At 47.4% G+C, this 19980-nt stretch overlaps 1 protein-coding gene across 1 annotated transcript in view; it reads left to right on the top strand.

Moving 5' to 3' along the window:
* Positions 1 to 5661: 5661 nt before the first annotated feature.
* LOC128066257 (putative serine protease 47) overlaps positions 5662 to 19980 on the top strand; it is an 81726-nt gene continuing 67407 nt past the window's right edge. The window contains 1 exon segment of the mRNA XM_052659357.1: positions 5662 to 5728. Coding sequence (XP_052515317.1) covers positions 5662 to 5728 — 67 coding nt within the window.

Below are 19980 nucleotides of genomic sequence, written 5' to 3'. Positions count from 1 at the left end.
AGCTGCCAACATCAGCTGGATCATTGAAAAAGCAAGAGAGTTCCAGAAAAAATATCTATTTCTGCTTTATTGAGTATGCCAAAGCCTTTGACTGTGTGGATCACAATACACTGTGGACAATTCTGAAAGAGATGGGAATACCAGACCACCTGACCTGCCTCTTGAGAAACCTATATGCAGATCATGAAGCAACAGTTAGAACAGGACATGGAACAACAGACCAGTTCCACATAGGAAAAGGAGTACATCAAGGCTGCAATTGTCACCCTGCTTATTTAACATATGCAGAGTACATCATGAGAAATGCTGGGCTGGAAGAAGCACAAGCTGGAACCAAGATTGCCGGGGAAATATCAATAACCTCAGATATGCAGATGACACCACCCTTATGGCAGAAAGTGAAGAAGAACTAAAGAGCCTCTTGATGAAAGTGAAAGAGGAGAGTGAAAAAGTTGGCTTAAAGCTCAACAATCAGAAAACGAAGATCATGGCATCTGGTCCCATCACTTCATGGGAAATAGATGGGGAAACATTGGAAATAGTGGGTGACTTTATTTTTTTGAGCTCCAAAATCACTGCAGATGGTGATTGCAGCTGTGAAATTAAAAGATGCTTACTCCTTGGACAACATAGACCGCATAAAGCAGAGACATTACTTTGTCAACAAAGGTCCATCTAGTCAAGGCTATGGTTTTTCCAGTGGCCACATATGGATGTGAGAGTGGATTATAAAGAAAGCTGAGCACCAAAGAATTGATGGTTTTGAACTGTGGTGTTGGAGAAGACTCTTGAGAGTTCCTTGGACTGCAAGGAGATCCAACCAGTCCATCCTAAAGGAGATCAGTCCTGGGTGTTCATTGGAAGGACTGATGGTAAAGCTGAAATTCCAATACTTTGGCCACCTGATGTGAAGAGTTGACTCACAGGAAAAGACTCTGATGCTGGGAGGGATTGGGGGCAGGAGGAGAAGGGGACGACAGAGGATGAGATGGCTGGATGGCATCACCGACTCACGTTGATGGACGTGAGTCTGAGTGAACTCGGGAGCTGGTGATGGACAGGGAGGCCTGGCGTGCTGCGATTCATGGGGTCGCAAAGAGTCAGACACAGCTGATTGACTGAACTGAACTGAACCGAACTGAAGGTAGGATGGGAAGGCTCAGAGGAAGGGAGATGCAAGAAGCTGAGGGGCTGGATGGTTCGGAGGGGCTGCAGTCCAGCCTCCTCCTCTGCTACTCCCTCTTACGCCCAAGAGCCCTTTGTGGCCAGACCAGAGCTCCGTGAGGTGGGCCGAGTACATTAGTCCCCAGGTCACATCCTGTGCTTAGTAGCCTGAGGGCAGCAGTGTGATGCAGACAATGGAGAATCCTCTCTTTTCTCTGAAAAGCACTTTTGATATTTGACTGAACTCCAGTTTCACTTCCTGGGTGATCGATACAATCCTCACCTTTCTGTGTGGACTGGGGCTCTTTTTCCTGATCCTTCACTAACTTGAGTATAACCCATCCTTTCCTCCTCCTAGAAAACATGGAAACATCAGGAAGGTAAGGGACTCTTGGTCCAGATTTACAAGCACATATTTCTGTTTTTTTCTATTATTATTTTCACTTTTCTGAGTCAATATGACCCTTGAGATGGAAAAGAACAGGACATGTATTCTCAAGAAAGAATAGATGGTCATCCCTCTAGGGACAAACCAGGCTGGGCAGAGATACAGTGAACACTAGGATTTCTGTTGAAAGATCTCAACCCCTGTATCCAGGTAGGTAGGTGGCTCCAAGAAAGTCCCAAACACAGTGACCAGAGGCCAATGACTGAATTCTGAGTTGAATCTCAGCCAGAGGACAGACTCCTGAGCACTAGCTCAGCAGCTGTGAACAGTGTCTCAGACAGCACTGGCCTGCTGGCAGTACTGAAGCCCCGAGAGCCTCAGAGCAGGAGCTGGGAAGTGGCGAGGCTGGTATCAGGAAGCAGAGACCTGCCTGATGGAGCTCAGATTCACCCATAGTCTGAGAATGCGTGTATTTCTTGAACAGAGGAACAGTGAAGAAAGAAGTCTAGAGAGAATCTCACACTGAAAATCCTTTATGTCCTTCAAAGAAGGAAAACAAAACATTTCATCCATTTAAAAATGAGTGAAAGGAAAGAAGAATCACAGAGCTGTCAGTGAAATGTAGAAAGTCATATCATGTATGGATGCTGGTGTCTGACGCTTGTCTAGAGAGAGGAGACTGAGATTTGGATCCTAAGTCCTCATTGTCTCTCTCAGCATTGAATGGAGCAGAGGGGAAGAAGCAGAAGCATCAAGAGAAATGGAGCTTTGAAAGGTGAGTTCTGATGTCCAGCCATGAGTGCCCCCAGAGTTAGTCCTCACTTTTCTGGCCATGAGGACCCAGCTCCACAGACTCTGAGAGAGGCCAGTGGCAGGACTTCTCCCTTGAGAAACAGAACTCCCAGGGAGGCTTCTGGGAAGGAGAATACTACCCAGATACCTGAATGAAGCTGTGAGGGGCCTGGAAAAGGCTCTGTACCAAAGGGCATGTGGGCTGCACTGGACAAATAGCACCCACACTGGGAGGTGAGCCCTCGAGAACTCGTAGAACACATGATTTTACTTTGCTCAGATTCAACTGCAGAGTGGTGCCTGCCCGTCCTCCCCATAGGCAAGCTGTGAGGGCATCAAGGGGTGATGAATATGGAAACACTTTGTAAATGATAAACCTTTCCTGAGCTTCACCATCACTGTCAGGGATTGTGTGGCCGTAGACACAGGTGCTTGGTCTCCAGTCTCCCAGTGGTGTCCCCTTGAAGTGACAGTGCACTCATCTCCCTTTTAGAGCCCTAGGCTCCTATGTTCACCACCATGACCCAGTATGCCGATTTTCAGCTTGAAGAGATTGCCAGGAAGCACTGGAAGAGGTCTGGGACCTGACTTCACTTCTGGAAATCTTCCCTTTCTTTTCTAGGTGGTTCTTCCTCCTAAAGCCTAAGGTGTGGCCCCAGGGATACTGGGAGCCTGGGGCTGAGCTGAGAGGGGGAGTCCTGGGGGCGGGGTATGGCCAACGTCCTGGGGTGAGGGACAGCAGGAGCATTGTGAAGTCAGCACTGGGGCCGCGCCAGACTGGGGGGTGCAGACGCCCACCCCTGCCCGCGCGGCCCAGTCCTCCTGGCCCCAGGGCTCCTGGCTGCAGCTTGTTCCCATGTCTCCTGCAGACACCTAGGGAGGTTCCCTGAGAAGGGAGGCTTTGATCAGCTCTCATGTAAAGATTCACCTGGTGAGGCATGCCAACCAGTTCCTGCTGGAGCCCACCAACCATGCAGGGAAGAGGCAGCTCCCCCGTCTCCCCAGCTCCTCTGACCCAGTGTCCCCTACCTTGGGCTTCTACCATTTCTCCAGGCTCAGTGACCTCCTTGGTTTCCATTCCCTCACATTCATCCCTGAGTGCTTCTCCAACACCAGAGCCTTTATTTCCACTGGAGAGCCTTTCACCCTGGCCACTTGCCCTGTCCCCTTCCTCGCCAAGCCCCTCTCATGCGAGAGCCTGCCCTCCAACACCCGCCTCTGCCCCACCGCCATCAGACTCCATGCTGAGTCCCACTCAGGAGTGACTCCATGGTACTTGCACTGGCACCGTCCCACACAGGGCATCTCCACACTCCCCTTAAAGACCAGCTATCTCAGGCATTGTCCGTTCAAGCAGTCTTGTATCAGCCCTGGCATGGTGACAGGAGGCAGCCAAAGCCTGGAGCTTCTCCACCTTGACACATTTAGAATCCAAGCAAGACCACCTTCCCAGCCACTCACCAAAGGCCTCATTTTGGGGAGACCCCACAAATAGGCAGGTAGAGGCTGGTGGCCTCTTTTTTGTCAACATGGATGTCCAGAAGATGCTGGAGATACTAACCACCAAGAGGGTAGAAGGGAAGATTTGGGAGGAGGAAAATGAGGAGGAGGCAGGCTATCACCTAACTTCATTGGGGGAAGAGGATCAAGTCACTCGGTGACAAGCAGGACACCTTGGGTCACCAAAACCTCTGAGCATAAAAGGCAAACTGGAACAGCTGCTTGTTCCCAAGAAGCCCTGATATCCTGACACTTTGGGGAACCATCTACAGAAGACACACAGTTATCTCTTGGAGGGTTACCCTGTTTTGCACAGTGAGAGTCTGGTGGCTACTGTCATAGTACCTGGGTCCCCTCTTGAGTTATGCCCTGTCTTAACAATGAGTGTTCTAAGGCCAAACCATTCCAAATTTCATCAAAAGTAACTTCACAACTGACACTGGCCCAGCACTTGACTCAACCTGTGGCCCAGGATGAATCTCAAAACAAGACTCCATCCATGTCCCAGGTGCAACCATCACCTCTGCATCACATGGAGATGCAGGCCTGCCCCCAATCCTGGCTCCAACCATGCCTATCAGTCACCACCTCAAGTTCACATGGAGAACCAGGCTCAACCACTAACCTTGACTCCAACCATGCAGCAGTTTCAACCTCCACCTCAGGCTCCCATGGAGATCCAAGCCTGACCCAAACCCTTGACTCCAGACATGCCCCAGTGTCAAGCACAAGCTCAGGCACAGTTAGAGACCACTCTCCGTCAATCACTCTCTCTCCGAGTCTGACCATCTTCTCAACACCAGATTGGGTCCTGTGAAACATCTTGCCCTACAGTCTCAAAATAAGGCATAATCTTTCATCTCAAATGCAACTGAAAACCTGGAATGTCACTTTTGGAAAAAGCAACTAGAAAGAGGAAGAGCTTTACCCTCTTTTGTTAATAAATCTCAGCAAGTCTTTAGCCAGGTTACTCCTAATCTTCCCCAGGAGAACAGGTCTTTCTGGGCCCACAGCTCTGTCTCCATCCTTCCTGAGGATTTGGCCAGCCCTGAGGTTTGGGAGGAACCGGAGCACCAGTTTTCCAAAAGGTTCATGCAGCAACAGTTTGGCCTGCCCTGCAGAATTCGAGCGTCTCAGAAACTGATGCAGCCTTAGAATAAATTCCCAAGGCCTTGTCAGGCACAGGGCTGGGAGGGGCCCTCAAAGGCCTCTGCAGGTTGAGGCAAAATCAGCCAGGACACAGAGAAGATGAGGTCCAAGCACCCAGCACGAATCCCACCTGCAATATGATGTAGGGCAGAGTGTGGGGAGGATCCTATAAGATCTGTACCTGATCTCAGCCAACCCTCCAGTGAATGATCCAAGAGTGAAACCTGAGTCAGAAAGAAAGCTGAGCCTCAGCAGAAAGCCTCCAGCAGTCTTACGAATCCTTACAGGGAGGAAGGCACAGCAGATCCATGAGACTGAGATCCCTGTGAATGTCTACAGTTCGATATTTGTTGACAACCTTGTTTTAGACATTCTTGGAGAGACGCATGCTCCCATAGAGACAGAAAATCCACACTCCTCTCAGCATGGGGAAGCCTCCATGAACAACTCCCTTGAGTCTGTTGTTCTCAGTCCTGACATTCAACAGGAGCTGGAAACACATGTAGTAAAGTTGAGGGTGAGGCACAGGTGGGACCTACTCTTCCAGGTCCTCAAGTTCATGCTTAGCTTGAAGTTGAAAAAGGCTCAAGGGTCTACCTTGAAGGCCACCTGTCAATCTGAGGACACCTCAATAGCTCTGTTAACCAAGGGAAAACCTCCTCAGCCCCATGCGAGACAGCAGTAACAAGAGGGGCAAATCCCTCCCTGGAGAGGCCCCTCCCCACTCCCTCACAGGTGAGTGAGGAAGCCCAGGGGGCTCTGGGAGGACCCACAGCTGGTGACACCCGTAAGTCCTCAGAGGACCATCTGACTGCACAGAAAGCTAGCCGCCTTCTCACGCCACCACATACAGTTTAGTGACCAGAAAGTGGCATGATGCCTCTGTCATGGCAGCTGACAAAGGCAGCCTGGAGCCCAGTCCTAGTTCAGCAACGGCCAGCAGCGAGTCACAGGAGGAAGCGGGGGACGAGCCTCCCCAGAATCTTACTCTGTCGTGACTGTAGTAAGATACATCTTCCAGGTGACAAGAACAAGAGCCTGTGGAAGGAGACCCTGCTGGAGAAGAGACTTTGGAACCTAGTGTGCGGGTCAATTCCCTACTCATCAATATGAATTTGAAGAGTCCACGATCTCCAAGGTCCGATTGAAGACCTTCATTGAATACAAAGTCTGTTGCCTCAAATCTGAAAGATCTAACTGTTGAGGCACAGCTTCAAAAGCTTGAGTTCCAAGGGTTCACATACCAGCAGAATCAGAACCGAGGCTGGGCCACCAGTTTGCTCCTTCAGAACTGTGCCACGGATACACTTCTCCAAGACTGTCACTCAGATAAGTTTCTTGCTGCAAACATCTTGGCTTCTCAGGAATCTCTGTCTTGTTCCCAAACCTTGTCCAGAGGAGACACATCCATGTCCAGTTCCCAGATGCTCTATGATGTTACATAGAGTGGAGGCAGCAGCCAGGGGCAGCAGGTGGCCCTGAGGTGGGAGGCCAAATATAAGAGCCAGAGGAAGAAGTGTGTCCCCACTGAAGGGAAAGAGGCATATAGGAGTCCCAAACTAGGACAGCATCAAAAAGGACTGGCGGAATGAACGGCCACCAGGTCCCAGGGATTAGTCACTCTGGCCAGGAAAAGCAATGAGCCGAGTCCCTAGGAAGCAAGTTTCAACAGTTAATCCTGCAGAGTGGATAGGTTCTTTCAGAAAGCTGCTTCAAAAAAAGGATTAATCTCCTTCTTCAGGGGATTTCCCCCAGTAAATGCAAAGAATCAGAAGGGCCCCTGCCAAAAGGCAAGCCTGAAACAGCCACAGCCCAGAGCCAAAGTCAACCACGGACAGCAGGGCTGTTGAGGCCAGACTCTCATGACAGCTGTCGGACAAGATCCTAAACGAGAAGATGGTGCTTCACCACAGACCGCGTGCCTTGGAGTTAAATTGGTTAAAGCAGAATTCCAGGACTCATTAGGTCCACATTACTGCCACCAAAGATTTTCCCTCCGACCAAGGGCAAACGAGTCAGAAGCGACACAGCCCATGATTACCAAGTTACCCCATGGGCTATAGCTCTCCAAAAGAGAGTAAGTGGACCAGTCCCAGGGACAGCAAGTGGGCCCTCTCACCCAGGGAGCCAGGTCCCCTTCCAGGCAGAACCTGGCATCATGGCTCAAGAGTGCAAGTATCGCAGGCCATTCCCTCCACTGTCCAAGGCACTCTCTCCTTCAGAAACATGCCCTTTTTGGTCAATCAGAACATGCTTTTCACAGCATTCCTGTTAGGAAAACTCGATTCCAAGGAATAAATGCTTATCTTACAGAGACTATTCTTTTTTCTCATATTAGCATATCCTCTGCATGCTAATAGCTTCTTGTTACTACAAATATTTTTGCTTCCTGAAATAAATGTTTTTCTTATGAGATCTGGTGGCCTCTGTCTGCACCCTGCTGGGAGAAAGGCAGTGGATAATGGCCCACTCTTTCCAAAGGTGCCTGCTTTGGCTTTCAGGTGGGATGGGGCCATGGGGGGAGGTACACCCCAGCGTGGATACTCGCCTTCACCCCAGTTCCTTCACGGCACCTTCAGTTTCCATGATCTCAGCATTACAGAAACATCCATAGCATTCAGAACACATCAAGGTGAACTAAACCTAAAGACCTCCCCCTTTTCAGGATCTGGCTATCTTATCCTGCTCTCTCTCTACCTGGAAATTGTGGAGCTGTAGCGGGAGGGGCTGTTCAGAGGCTGAAATTTCCCTCAGGCTCAGAAAGTGTCAGAGACAAACTCACATGTCAGAATAAGAAGGGGCGTTTGGGGGCAGTGCTGGTCCTGAGTGAGAGGTGGGAGAACCTTGTCCTCATGTCATGGTGGGATAGATGAAGTTGCCCTGAAAGCCCCTCCTCTCCCAGGAGGAGCTGGAATGAGATGTGCCAGGCCTGTCACCCTACCTCTGTCTTTCTCATGCTCTGGAGCAGAGTTGAGGATGAGGACCACAGACTCCCAGCTCTGAGGATGTGTGGTGGGGAACATGGAGGCCCCCCAGGGCCAGTCCACCCCTGCCCCAGAGGAGAGGACGGCCCTGCTCAGAGCACCCACCTGCCCTGGGAGAATGAACAAGGGGCACAGCTATGTGTGCAGTCACCTCGTGGTCTGAGGGTGGGACGCTGTGCCCCTAGGGTGGGATGTGGGGAAGGAGGCAGGGGGCAGAGGTGCCCACTGAGGGCACAGAGACCAAGGAGCCCCTGGCATCTCACCACCATTTACAGGCCCAGAGGAAAGAAGTTAGGGGCCCGGTGGCTCCTGGTGGCCCCACCCCAGAGTCTCCCCTCTACTCCAGCTCCAAGAGCTCAGACAGAGGAAAAACACCTGCAGCTCCTCCACAGAAGGCCAGGCTGCCAGAGGCAACAGAACCTCCGAGAAGGGAAGCTGCACTTCTCCACAATGTAAATAATCAGATTTCACAGGACGGGGAGCCCAGGACAGACTCATGGTATGTGATTTCGATCTACACGTGTGGCCCAAGGAGGCTCCCAAGGGACAGGTGGGGGGCTCAACAGGCCCAGGGACTGTGCAGGGGTCATAGTAAATCTCACCTGCTCTCAGCCTCACTCATCCCAGAGCCCGGAGAGGGAAGAGACCAGCAGACAGGATGTGTCACCGAGCAGAAAGTCACCTGTCGAGAATGAGGGTGCCGTCAGCTTTCCTCCCCAGGGCCCACCCACACAGGAAAGTGGGGTGACGAGCAATCCCTTAGAACAATTTGGGGCTCTATGTCACAGTCACTCTCATGGTGGAGAGACCTGCTCCTGGAGGGGGTCCCCGATCCAGGAGCCAGCAGGAATGGCCCCGCCTCCATGCCTGTCAGGACCCCCACATGTGGGACCAGGCCTGGGGCTGTGGGTGCAGAGGACACGGGCCTGCTTGTGCTGTGTTTTCTCCCTGGGGCGTCCTGCCTCTGCACCGCATCCTCCATGGTGGGCATGGAGGCTCAGCCAGGGTCTGAGGGAAGGGGTGTGTCCTAGGTCATTGAGTGCCCCCCAGAGTTCACAGAGGGGAGCGCAGAGCACGGATCCTGAGCCTGCCTCATGCCAGGTCCTCTCAGAGGGGCCAAAAGGTGAGTGCTGAGTCGGGGGGGCTGGAACTAAGGTCCCTGTCTGGAGCAATGACGCAGAGGGACACTGACAGAACAGCAAGGAACCAGACGTGGAGAGGCCCTTGCCCTTCTCCTGCCGTGAGGTGCAGAAAGGACAGCAATGGAGGGTCCCCCTCAAAGAGTGGGTCAGACCCACACTGACCCCAGAGAGGGATCTCCCACATCCCCACACTGATCTAGCACAGGGCCCCCCAAAACCCCACACAGAGACCTAGACAGATCCACACTGACCCCAGAGAGGGACCTCTGACAGACCCACAGTGTCCCCAAACAGAAACCTCCCACCCAGCCACACTGACCTTTCACAGGGCCCTCCCAGAGCCCCACGCTCACCCCAGACAGGGACCTCCCACTGACCCACACTAACTCCACACAGGGATCTGCCACAGACTCACAGTGACCCCACACAGGGACTCCACTACCCTCACATGGAATCTGCCACAAATCCACACTGATCCCGTATGGAGTCAACCACAGATTCACACTGATCATGCTTACAGATCTCTAAAACACCCACACTGACCCCATAGAGAGACCTCTGACAGACCCACGCTGACCCTACACAGAGGCTCCACTAACCCCACACAGGAATCTTCCACAATCCACACTAACCCCACACAGGGGTCAAACACAGATTCACATTGATTCTGCTCAGGGATCTCTAGAACATCCCCACGGACCCTACACAGAGACCTGACTGATGCACATTTATCCCACTAGGAACCTTTCACAGACCCACACTGACCCCACACAGAGCCCTCAGACAGACTGACACTGACCTCACACAGGACCCTCTCACAAACCCACATGGAGTAATCTTACCCAGAGTCCTCTCAGATCATTGTACAGAGACCTCTCTTGTGACCCCCACACAGACCTCACAGGCATTCTTTAGGATCTGAGCGTACACCCTTTGATAGTTCATGGTAAGCCCGATATCACTTAACAAACCATATGTATTGATGTTTGGAATGTAAATTGGTACAACAAATATTTAAAATAGAATGGCAATTCTTCAGATAATAAAATTAGAATACCATGTGATCCAGCAATTTCACTTCTGGTCATATAGCAAAAGGAAACAAAGTTTTTAACCCTAAAGAGTTATAGGTTTTAACCCTAAAGAGTCACAGTAACAACTTGGAGAGAAACTTCCTGTTTGTCGTGGTGAATCCATAAAGAATACATGATAATATGTGATACACACACACACACACAAATATACATACATAACATACACAATGGGATATTATTCAGCCTAAAAAAGTAAATCCTGACATTTGCAAGAATATGAATGAACCAGGAGATCATTATGCTAAATAATATAAACCTAACAGCAAAAAGATACGTATGTGTGGAATCTCAGTTCAGTTCAGTCTCTCAGTCATGTTCGACTCTTTGCGACCCCCTGAATTGCAGCACACCAGACCTCCCTGCCCATCATCAACTCCCAAAGTTCACTCAAACTCAAGTCCATTGACGTGAGTCGGTGATGCCATCCAGCCATCTAATCCTCTGCCATCCCCTTCTCTTCCTGCCCCCAATCCCTCCCAGCATCAGAGTCTTTTCCAAGGAGTCAACTCTTCGCATGAGGTGGCCATAGTATTGGAGTTTCAGCTTTAGCATCATTCCTTCCAATGAACACCCAGGGCTGATCTCCGTTAGAATGGACTGGTTGGATCTCCTTGCAGTCCAAGGGACTCTCAAGAGTCTTCTCCAACACCGCAGTTCAAAAGCATCGATTCTTTGGCGCTCAGCCTTCTTCACAGTCCAACTCTCACATCCATACATGACCACTGGAAAAACCATAGCCTTGACTAGATGGACTAAAAAACAAAAAATGGAAATCAAAGGACACAGTAGAAATTGTCTGTAGGTGATCCTGGGGGAATTCAAAACAGGTCTAGAAGCAGATACAAACATTCTGTTATGAAATGAGAAATAAAATGAAGGAATAAGGCCTGAGGCACTAATGTATAACATGGTGACTATAATTTATCATACTGTGTTCTGCCACATCATGGACTGCGGCCTTTTGTGGTGATGGGCCTGTGTAACTCAATGAAGCTCTGAGCCTGCTGTGAAAGACCAGCCAAGACAGACGTGTCATGGTGGAGAGCTGTGACAAACTGTGGTCCACTGGAGGACAGAATGGAAAATCACTCCAGAATTCTTGCTGTGAGAATCTCATGAGTGGTATGAGAAGGCAAAAAGATATGACTCCAGAAGATGAGCCCCCCAGGTCAGAAGATGTCCAGGACACTCCTGGGGAAGAGCAGAATGCAATTACAAATAACTCCAGAATGAATGAAGCAGCTGTGCCAAAGCAGAAATGGTGCCCAGTTGTGGAAGTATCTGGTGGTGAAAGTAAAGTCTGATGCTGTAAAGAACAATATTGCATAGGAATTTGGAATGTTGAGTCTGTGAAGCGCAAGGGAAATTGGATGAGGTCAAGCAGGAAATGGGCAGAGTGAACCTCAACATCTTAGGAACTACTGAACTAAAATAGGAATGGCAGAATTTAACTCAGATGACCATTATATCTGCTACTGTGGATAAGAATCCCTTCGAAGACACAGAGTACCCCTCATAGTCAACAAGAGTCCAAAAGAGCAGTACTTGGGTGCACTTTCAAAAACAACAGAATGATCGCACTTTGTTTCTAGGACAAAGCATTGAACATCACAGCAATCCAAGTCTATTCCCTAACCACTGATGCTGAAGAAGCTGAAATTGAATGGTTCTATGAAGACCTACATGACCTTCTAGAATTAACACCAAAAAAAAAAGATGGCCTTTTCATCATAGAGAAAGGAAAAACATAGGAAGCCAAGAGATACCTGGAGTAACAGGCAAGTTTGGCCTTAGAATACAAAATGAAGCAGGGCAAAGGCTAACAGAGTTTTGCCAAGAGACTACACTGGTCGTAGCAAACTCCCTCTGCCAACAACACAAGAGATGTCTATGCAAGAACATCATGAAATGTCAATGCCAAAATCAGATTGATTATATTTTTTGCTATTGTTTGGTCATTCAGTCATGTCCAACTCTTTGCCGCCTCATGGACTGCAGCACACCAGGCTTCCTTGTCCTTCACTCTGTCTGGAGTTTGCTCAGATTCGTGTCCATTGAGTTGGTGGTGCGATCTAACCATCTCATCCTCTGCTGCACCCTTCTTTTTTGGCCTTCAGTCTTTCCCAGCATCAGTGTCTTTTCCAGTGAGTCAGCTCTTTGCATCAGGTGGCCAAAGTATTGGAGCTTCAACTTCAGCATCAGTCCTTCTAGTGAATATTCAGGATTGACTTCCTTTAGGATTGACTGGTTTGATATCCTTTCTATCCAAGGGACTCTCAAGAGTCTTCTCTCCAGCACCACGATACAAGAGCAGCAATTCTTCAGGCCTCAGCCTTCTTTAAGGTCCAACTCTCATATCCGTGCACAATTTCTGGAAAAACCATAGCTTTGACTATATGGACCTTTGTTGGCAAGTGATGTCTTTGCTTTTTAATATGCTCTCTAGGTTTGTCATAACTTTTCCTCCAAGGAGCAAGTGTTTTTTAATTTCATGAGCAGTGACCATCTGCAGTGATTTTGGAGCCCAAGAAAATAAAGTCTGTCACTGTTTCCATTGTTTCTCCATCTATTTGCCATGAAGTGATGGGACCCGATGCCATGATCTTAGTTTTTTTAATGTTGGATTTTAAGCCAGCTTTTTCACTCCTCTTGCTCCTCTTTGATTATATTCTTTGCAGTCAAAGACAGAGAAGCTCTATACAGTCAGCAAAAACAAGACAGGGAGCTGACTGTGGTCCAGATCATGAACTCCTTATCACAAAATCCTGGCTTAAATTGAAGAAAGTAGGGAAAACCACTAGGTCAATCAAGTATGATCTAAATCAAATCCTTTATGATTATACAGTGGAGGTGACAAATGGATCGGAGGGACTGGATCTGGTAGACAGAGTGCCTGAAGAACTATGGACGGAGATGCGTAACTGTACGTAAGACAGCGACAAAAGTCATCCTAAAGATAAAGAAATACAAGAAGGCAAAATGGTTGTCTGTGGAGGCAAATAGAAGGGGAAAAAGTAGAAGCACTGACAGATTTTATTTTCCTGGGCTCCTAAATCACTGCAAGATTTCATTTAACTTCTACTGAACCTATGTGCATCAGTTTACAAAAGAGGTTCAATAAAAGTTGGATTTCTGGCAAATAGAACAAATTCAGCTCACTTATATATATGGCTATATATTTACAGAAAGGCACTTAATGGTATCTGTTTAGCCTTAACAAATCAATTTCAAAATTACTTTACCCTCTTTTCAAAATCTGCATTTTAAAAAGATAGCAGAGATGAGAGTTCCTGAGAAGACCAGATAGGACTTTTGCATCTCAAAAATATAGGCATGTTTTCCTTGGATGACTTTGTTTCCCACCCCGCCCCCCCCCCCCCCCCCCCCCCCCGCTGCCCCTTTATTTTTTTGATAATTATAAGCCTCTTAAGATAAATAAGGAAGGTTTGGTGAGTGGTGTCTATTAGAAACTCCATCAACTTCTTACCTACTGTCAAAGTTACCCAGGACTCTTGTGGGGAAATTGAAATAGGATGCTTCAAGTCCAAGGGAGTCCTCTGGCCTATTACAGGATATTAGTGCGAGGGAAACTGCCCTGCTGTGGAAGTGGCTCCTGGGTACCGTCAAGTCTTACATGGTGATACCAGACAAGGTCCCTGTGTGCCAGGGGAGAGCATAGAACCTACTACTTAATCTCCACAGGTAGGGGAAATAGGAGGTGGTGAATATGTTGATGGCATGGGGGGAAAGGGCAGTTGGAACAAGTACCAGTGTCACCTGCTTGACGACTGGGGGGGAGCTGGATAGACTGGAGGGGTTAAGTTTTGAAGTAACATGTCCCCACTCTCACTTTTTCCCTCTTTCCTTATAGAACAGGTTTCCTGGGTTTCCTTTCAAACTGCTGCACAGAAGGTGGGAACTCTCCAACTACTCTTCCTCCTGATGCCGTAGCATAAATGCCTTTACATATGGAATCAAATCTCTTTTCCCTGCTTTTTTGCAAAACACTTCTAACTACGAGAGCCATGCAGGGGCTCTCTTTTGATCCTAACATATATTAGGTCCACACCCTACCTGTTACAATGGTATATCATGTCTTAGACATAGGCTCATGGCTAGGTTTTGCCCATTTATCTAATATATGTCCCAAAGGGGTCTCCTTCAGGATAAATGGAATATTTCTCATTTCTATAAGTCTGATGCCAAAGCACAAACGACACAAATTCCAACACAGAAAGCCCAAGCAAATTCCAGCATCGGTGCATACAAAAGCAAACCAAAACCAATGAACTAGCTTTCAAATCAAATAGACTTACCCTACAAAGCCAGTGAACTGCTTCCCAAACCAGGTAGAGGGCATTACAATTCCTTTCTCTAATCAGGTGCCCCAATTAAACAAATTGGCTTGTCCTGTAGAGGTAAAGCCCAAAATGAGGGAGAAATATCATTCCGGTGTGCACAATGGCATGACTTACCCTACAAAACTGAGTCCATTACCTCGCAGAAGTTTGTTGTTTCCTTGCTTAACTGCCAAGTGCTGGGGCAGTCAGTGCCATTTCAGGGAATTTTGAAGGGAAGATCTTCAGGAAAAGGGTCCTAGCAACTGCTAGGACCTTGCCCCAGTACTCCCTGACTAGGGCCGGCTAGGCTGGAATACCGGGGCTCCTGACTGGCTCACCAAATTTGTTTCTGAGTCCAGGCTCTTTCTGCCTATAGTGTGACAGACCATAAATTGGGACAAGGAAGAATGACTTTGGAGAAAGCTGGCAGACCAAGGAGATGGCAGACCAGTCTCTTAAAAAAATATATCTTATCAGGGCCTGGATTCCAGTTTCTTTTATAGAATAGAGATGGGGCGGAGCTGAGGAATTAAAGGAAAAGTAAAGAAAAGGTGATAAGTCTTCCCAAATATCTCCTGAATAGCCAAGCTCTGGGAGAGGATGTGGTAATATCTTCTTTCTTGCAGCTATTCAAAGGTGGCCAGGGTCAGGATGTTTCTCTAAACAAAGGCACTTTGGTTTAACAGGCAGAGACAGTGTTCCCTGAGGCAAACCATTATGTATAGACAGTACCCTTTCAGTGAACAAAAGCAATGGGAAGCAAAGGTCAAAGTGAAAGAAACAGACTCAACAGAAGTCAGATTTTGTTTTCCCTGTAACAGCACTACTTATCAATAAACCATCCGTATATTCCTGCAGAGTACCCTTATGAAGACTCAGTTCCTTTGCATTCCCCAAAAGATGGGGGCTGTCCTGTAAACCCTGTGGGAGCACTATCCAGGGATATTGAGTAGCCTCCAGGGTGTCAGGGTCCCTCCATTCAAAGGCATAAGGTATTGAGAGTCTGGATGTAGGGAAATACAGATAAATGCATCTTTGTGGTCCTAAATATATACTGAGTGCTTCCTGGCACTTGGTTGAGGAAAGTGCATAGGTTTGGCAGCAGTGGGTAACTAGGGATGACTGGCTCATTCACTGCTCATAAGCCTTGAGCAACTGATATTCCCTATTAGGCTCCTGAATGGTGCAGGGTGGGGGTGGGGAGGATCGGGGTGTTACAAGGGGATTGGCAGGGCCTAATGAGTCTGTATTTTAGGAATTCGGGGAACAGCAGTTGGATTTCCTTCATGGCCCCAAGTTTTAAAGGATATTGTTTTTTCCAGGGGTATTTCCCCAGACCTAAACCTTATTTTTACTGGAGGAACATGTTTTCCCTTTCCTGGTCCTGAGGTATCCCAAATTGCAGGATCTACTTATTCTCTGATTTTGGGGGGAATATTTTGATGACCAGCAGGTGGGTCATCTGGGGTTGCTAATAGATGCAATCTCTGCTTGAATTCTCTACCTTCTTGGACTTCACCCCATCCTAATAATCTACTCGCTCCTATCTTATTTATCAAATCTTCTGAGAAGGGGGACGTGGAACTCTGGAATATACAAAAGGGGGTGAGTAGTAATAATGGACCGGACTTCTCAGGTGAGGGAAGATGTAGCTGCCTTCCCTTTGACAATCCGTCAGCTCCCATCCCAATACAGTCTCAGTTGGAGAGAGGGCCAAGTCAGAACAGAGCAGGCAGCTCCAGTGTCTACAAGAAATTCAGTTCTCCTACCTGCCATACCAGGGGTGGCCCAAGACTCCTCTGGAGTAACGAGGATGGATCAAGTGGAATCTGGAGCCAGGCAGGTGCTCAGGCCCCAACGGCGACAGTTGGGATTGCCCCTTAGGCATCCCACAGGAGAGCAGGGACATTCCCCTTGCAGTGCCTCCCTTTATGACAAAAGGCACATTGGTTCAAGCCCAGACAGCTTCTTTGCCATCTGCCCAGACATCTCAGCCCTCCAGGGTCCACTCGAGGCAGCGGGTGAATCACAGCAGCCAAAACTTGTTTTCTTTACTAGCCCCTTGTCTTTATTGGCCTCTTCCATCAAGTTTTGGTTACTATAGACCTTGAATGCCTCCTCTACCAAGATTGACAACGGGGTTGGGAGTCTAGCCTCAAATTTTTGTAATTTTCTCCTTATATCAGAAGTAGCCTGGGCGATAAAATGCATGGCCAATAGCATCCTCCCTTCTGTGGACAGAGGCTTTCCTGAAGGCCTCTGTTACCCAGTTCAGGGAGACTGCCAAGTTTTCATCTCTTTCCTGTGTAACCTTTCAGATCTTATCATAATTTACAGGTGAAATTTAAAGTTTCACCATAAACTTTTTCATTCCTTCTGATAGACAAGTAATGCGATGTCTCACCCTAGCCTGACCTATACGATCTTCATAGTCCCAGTGTGAGTCATGTTCTGGGCATGCATCCCCACCCACCTGATAAATTTGGTGGATGGATCAGTGGCCCACTGCTTGTTTCCTGGCCTTCCTCAGAATATGCCCCTTTACAGCCAGGCTGTAACTGTAGGCCAGAATAACCATGATGTCCTGCCAGGTGAGAGAGAATGTCAACTCCAGCCTGATAAATTCATCCCTCAACTTTTCAGGGCTCTCTGAGAACCTGTGAAACCCCTCCTTACAGATTCCTAAGTCTCCCATTCAGAAGGGGACATGCACTCTAGTCGTCTTTCTGTTCCCTTCAGCCACTTCCCAAAGTGGGTGAAGGCCTTGTGGGGCAGAGGTGGGGGCTAACTTTGAACCTGAGGCTGGGTGACAGGAAGTTCCACTACAGATTACCCCGGAGGGACTAGTCTCTCTCTCCTGAGGTACTGGGGCATATAAAGGAACATAAGGAGGGAAAGTTTGGGGTTAGTCAGAAGGCCGCAGAGCAGTAGCAGGTTCTGGGAAGTAGGTGGGGCTTGTTTTTTCCCCACCTGCGAGTTGGGGAAGGTTGGGAGGGGATCATCTAAAACATCAGAAGTGTTTACTGATTCCCTAGGTTTTTTTATTACAGGAGCAAGATAGAGTAGGGTTTTGGTAAAGGACCATGAAACCTTTCTCCCCTTTTTGTTTGCCAAAGTGACCTGTGGGATTTTAGTTTCCCAGTGAGGGATTAAACCTGGCCCCTCAGCAGTGAGAGCTTGGAGTCCTGACCACTGGACCACCAGGGAAATCCCAGGAGCATGAAGGCTTGAACATAGGGAACCTCAATCCATTTTTCCATGTTGCAACAGAGAAGAACTAATTGCAAGATGGCATTATAATTTAGAGAGCCGTTTTCAGGCCATTTTCAAAATGCTTTCTCCACTTTCCAACTTATATAAGGCCCAGGCCATGTTACAATAGAGTTTTAAGTTTTTCCCTTTTCAGTCTGTCTATTTTGAAAAAATTTCAGGTTTTAAAGATATACCCAGGAGGTTTCTCTTCTGGCTTACATCCTCACATGTTGAATAACCTGCAATCCAGAAAGAGCGCTCCTAGAAAGGTAGTTCAGTGTCCTGGAGACACTCACCTGGAGGCTTTTGCCCTATAATAGGTTTTCTTATGCTGGGGGTGGTATTCCACGAGTGTGAGCATCTGTGAAGCCTAGGATGTGGGCTGCTTGGAAGTGACCAGCACAACAGGTATTCTGTGACATGGTATGTATGGGCTGCCAAGGCCTGGAGTGAAGGGAGTCCCAGAGGTGGAAAAAAGAACTCCTGAAGGACCTGGGAGCTGAATGCAGTGAAAACTGCCGTGACTGACAGGACTTGAGAGCCTAGAGGTGGCATTATTCCCACAGGGGATTTTTTTTTAGGTAGAGAAAGAATAAACAGCAGAAGAACCCAAAACCCTTTCCCCTATTTGTCAGCTACAGTAACACTGGGGAGAGCCTGATAACCCATCTGACACAGGCAACAGTGAGTTTGGACAAGGTTTCCCGTGTAACTTAACACACTAAATGAGCACAGTCGGTTTAGGATCTCCCTTTTGGATGCTCCATGGGGCCCTTGAAGCATTTCAAAGTTTACTGGAAGTCAAAAGAATTTCAACCAGAATTTGATGTTTGGGAAATCTTTCAAAATTTCAAAAAGTTTTAAAATACTCAGTCAGAGAGAATCATAGGTTGCTGTGAAACAATTATTCCTTGAGCTAAAAAAAATTCAAAAGTAAGTACAGATCACTTAACATCACAGAAACTCATAATCTGTTATCAAAAGCAGCGTTTCAGGAAAATTTCATTCTCTTATGAAAGAAACCAAATCCAGTCTCATATCAGCTTACTCTTAATAAAATCCATCTATCTACTTAAATGTAATCCAACTTTAGACAGTCCCAACCTCATACAAAATTCTTTTCTCGATGTTCCTTTCCCAGAAATCCTCTGCAATTTTCTGTAGCCATGTTTTGTACCTTGTTTTATCTATGCAGAGCTAACCAGCTCTAGGACAAAATCACCTCTTTCTTTTTATTAATAACAAAGTATATTTCCATTCTTTATACCTTCTTTTCTGAAAACATACATACTATTTTTCTTAAGCCACCCTGAACTGCATTTTATATTAACATTCCCTGATTGGAATATCCCATAACTTCTAGAAACACATATTTTTCCAAAGCACAATTTCTTTCCTTGATGTGCTGCAAGACATGTGTCTAATAAAGCCAAACATCTTTAGTTTCTCTCTTACAAGAGAAAACAATAGGTAAATTTAGACCTGATTAGCAATTAAAGTTCCAATATTTCATTTCATTTAAAATGTCCTGAATGCTCAGTAGATTACCATTCTTTAACTTAATTTGGTTTCAAGTTACCAAAAGTAGGAGGAACTATGCTAGATGGACATTTCCAAAACATAATCATTCCCATAAAAGTGTGAATGTGTTAGTCACTCAGTTGTGTCCAATTCTTTGCAACCCCATGAACTATAGCCCGCCAGACTCCTCTGTCCATGGGATTCTCCACACAAGAATACTGGAACGGGTAGCCATTCCCTTCTCCAGAGGATCTTTCTGACCCAGGGATGGAACCCAGGTCTCCTGCCTTGCAGGAGGATTCTTTACCATCTGAGCCACCAGGGAAGCCCAATTATTCCCATAGAATTTACTGAAAACTCTTATCCCAGTCATATTTACTTAGAAGTTTAATCATATCAGGTTATTTTCCTCAATGACAGATTTTACAATAGAAACAATATGTACTTATTGACTTCCAGTAACTCTAGGTACAGTAAAAGTATTATACTTATTGCTGATAATACAGAGAAGTCTGTATTGATTAAACCCACAAACTTAAGCCAGACAACTTTTAAACCACCAGAGATCTCATAGTTTTCCTGCTTGAATTCTAAAAGGCCTTTTATTTCCCCTCAGTCTGGGGGACTACAGATGTATTTCCTGAGAGAATCCCG

Source organism: Budorcas taxicolor, chromosome 20 (assembly GCF_023091745.1).
Source record: "Budorcas taxicolor isolate Tak-1 chromosome 20, Takin1.1, whole genome shotgun sequence".
Lineage (NCBI taxonomy): Eukaryota > Metazoa > Chordata > Mammalia > Artiodactyla > Bovidae > Budorcas > Budorcas taxicolor.
This window is presented reverse-complemented; position numbering and strand designations above follow the sequence as displayed.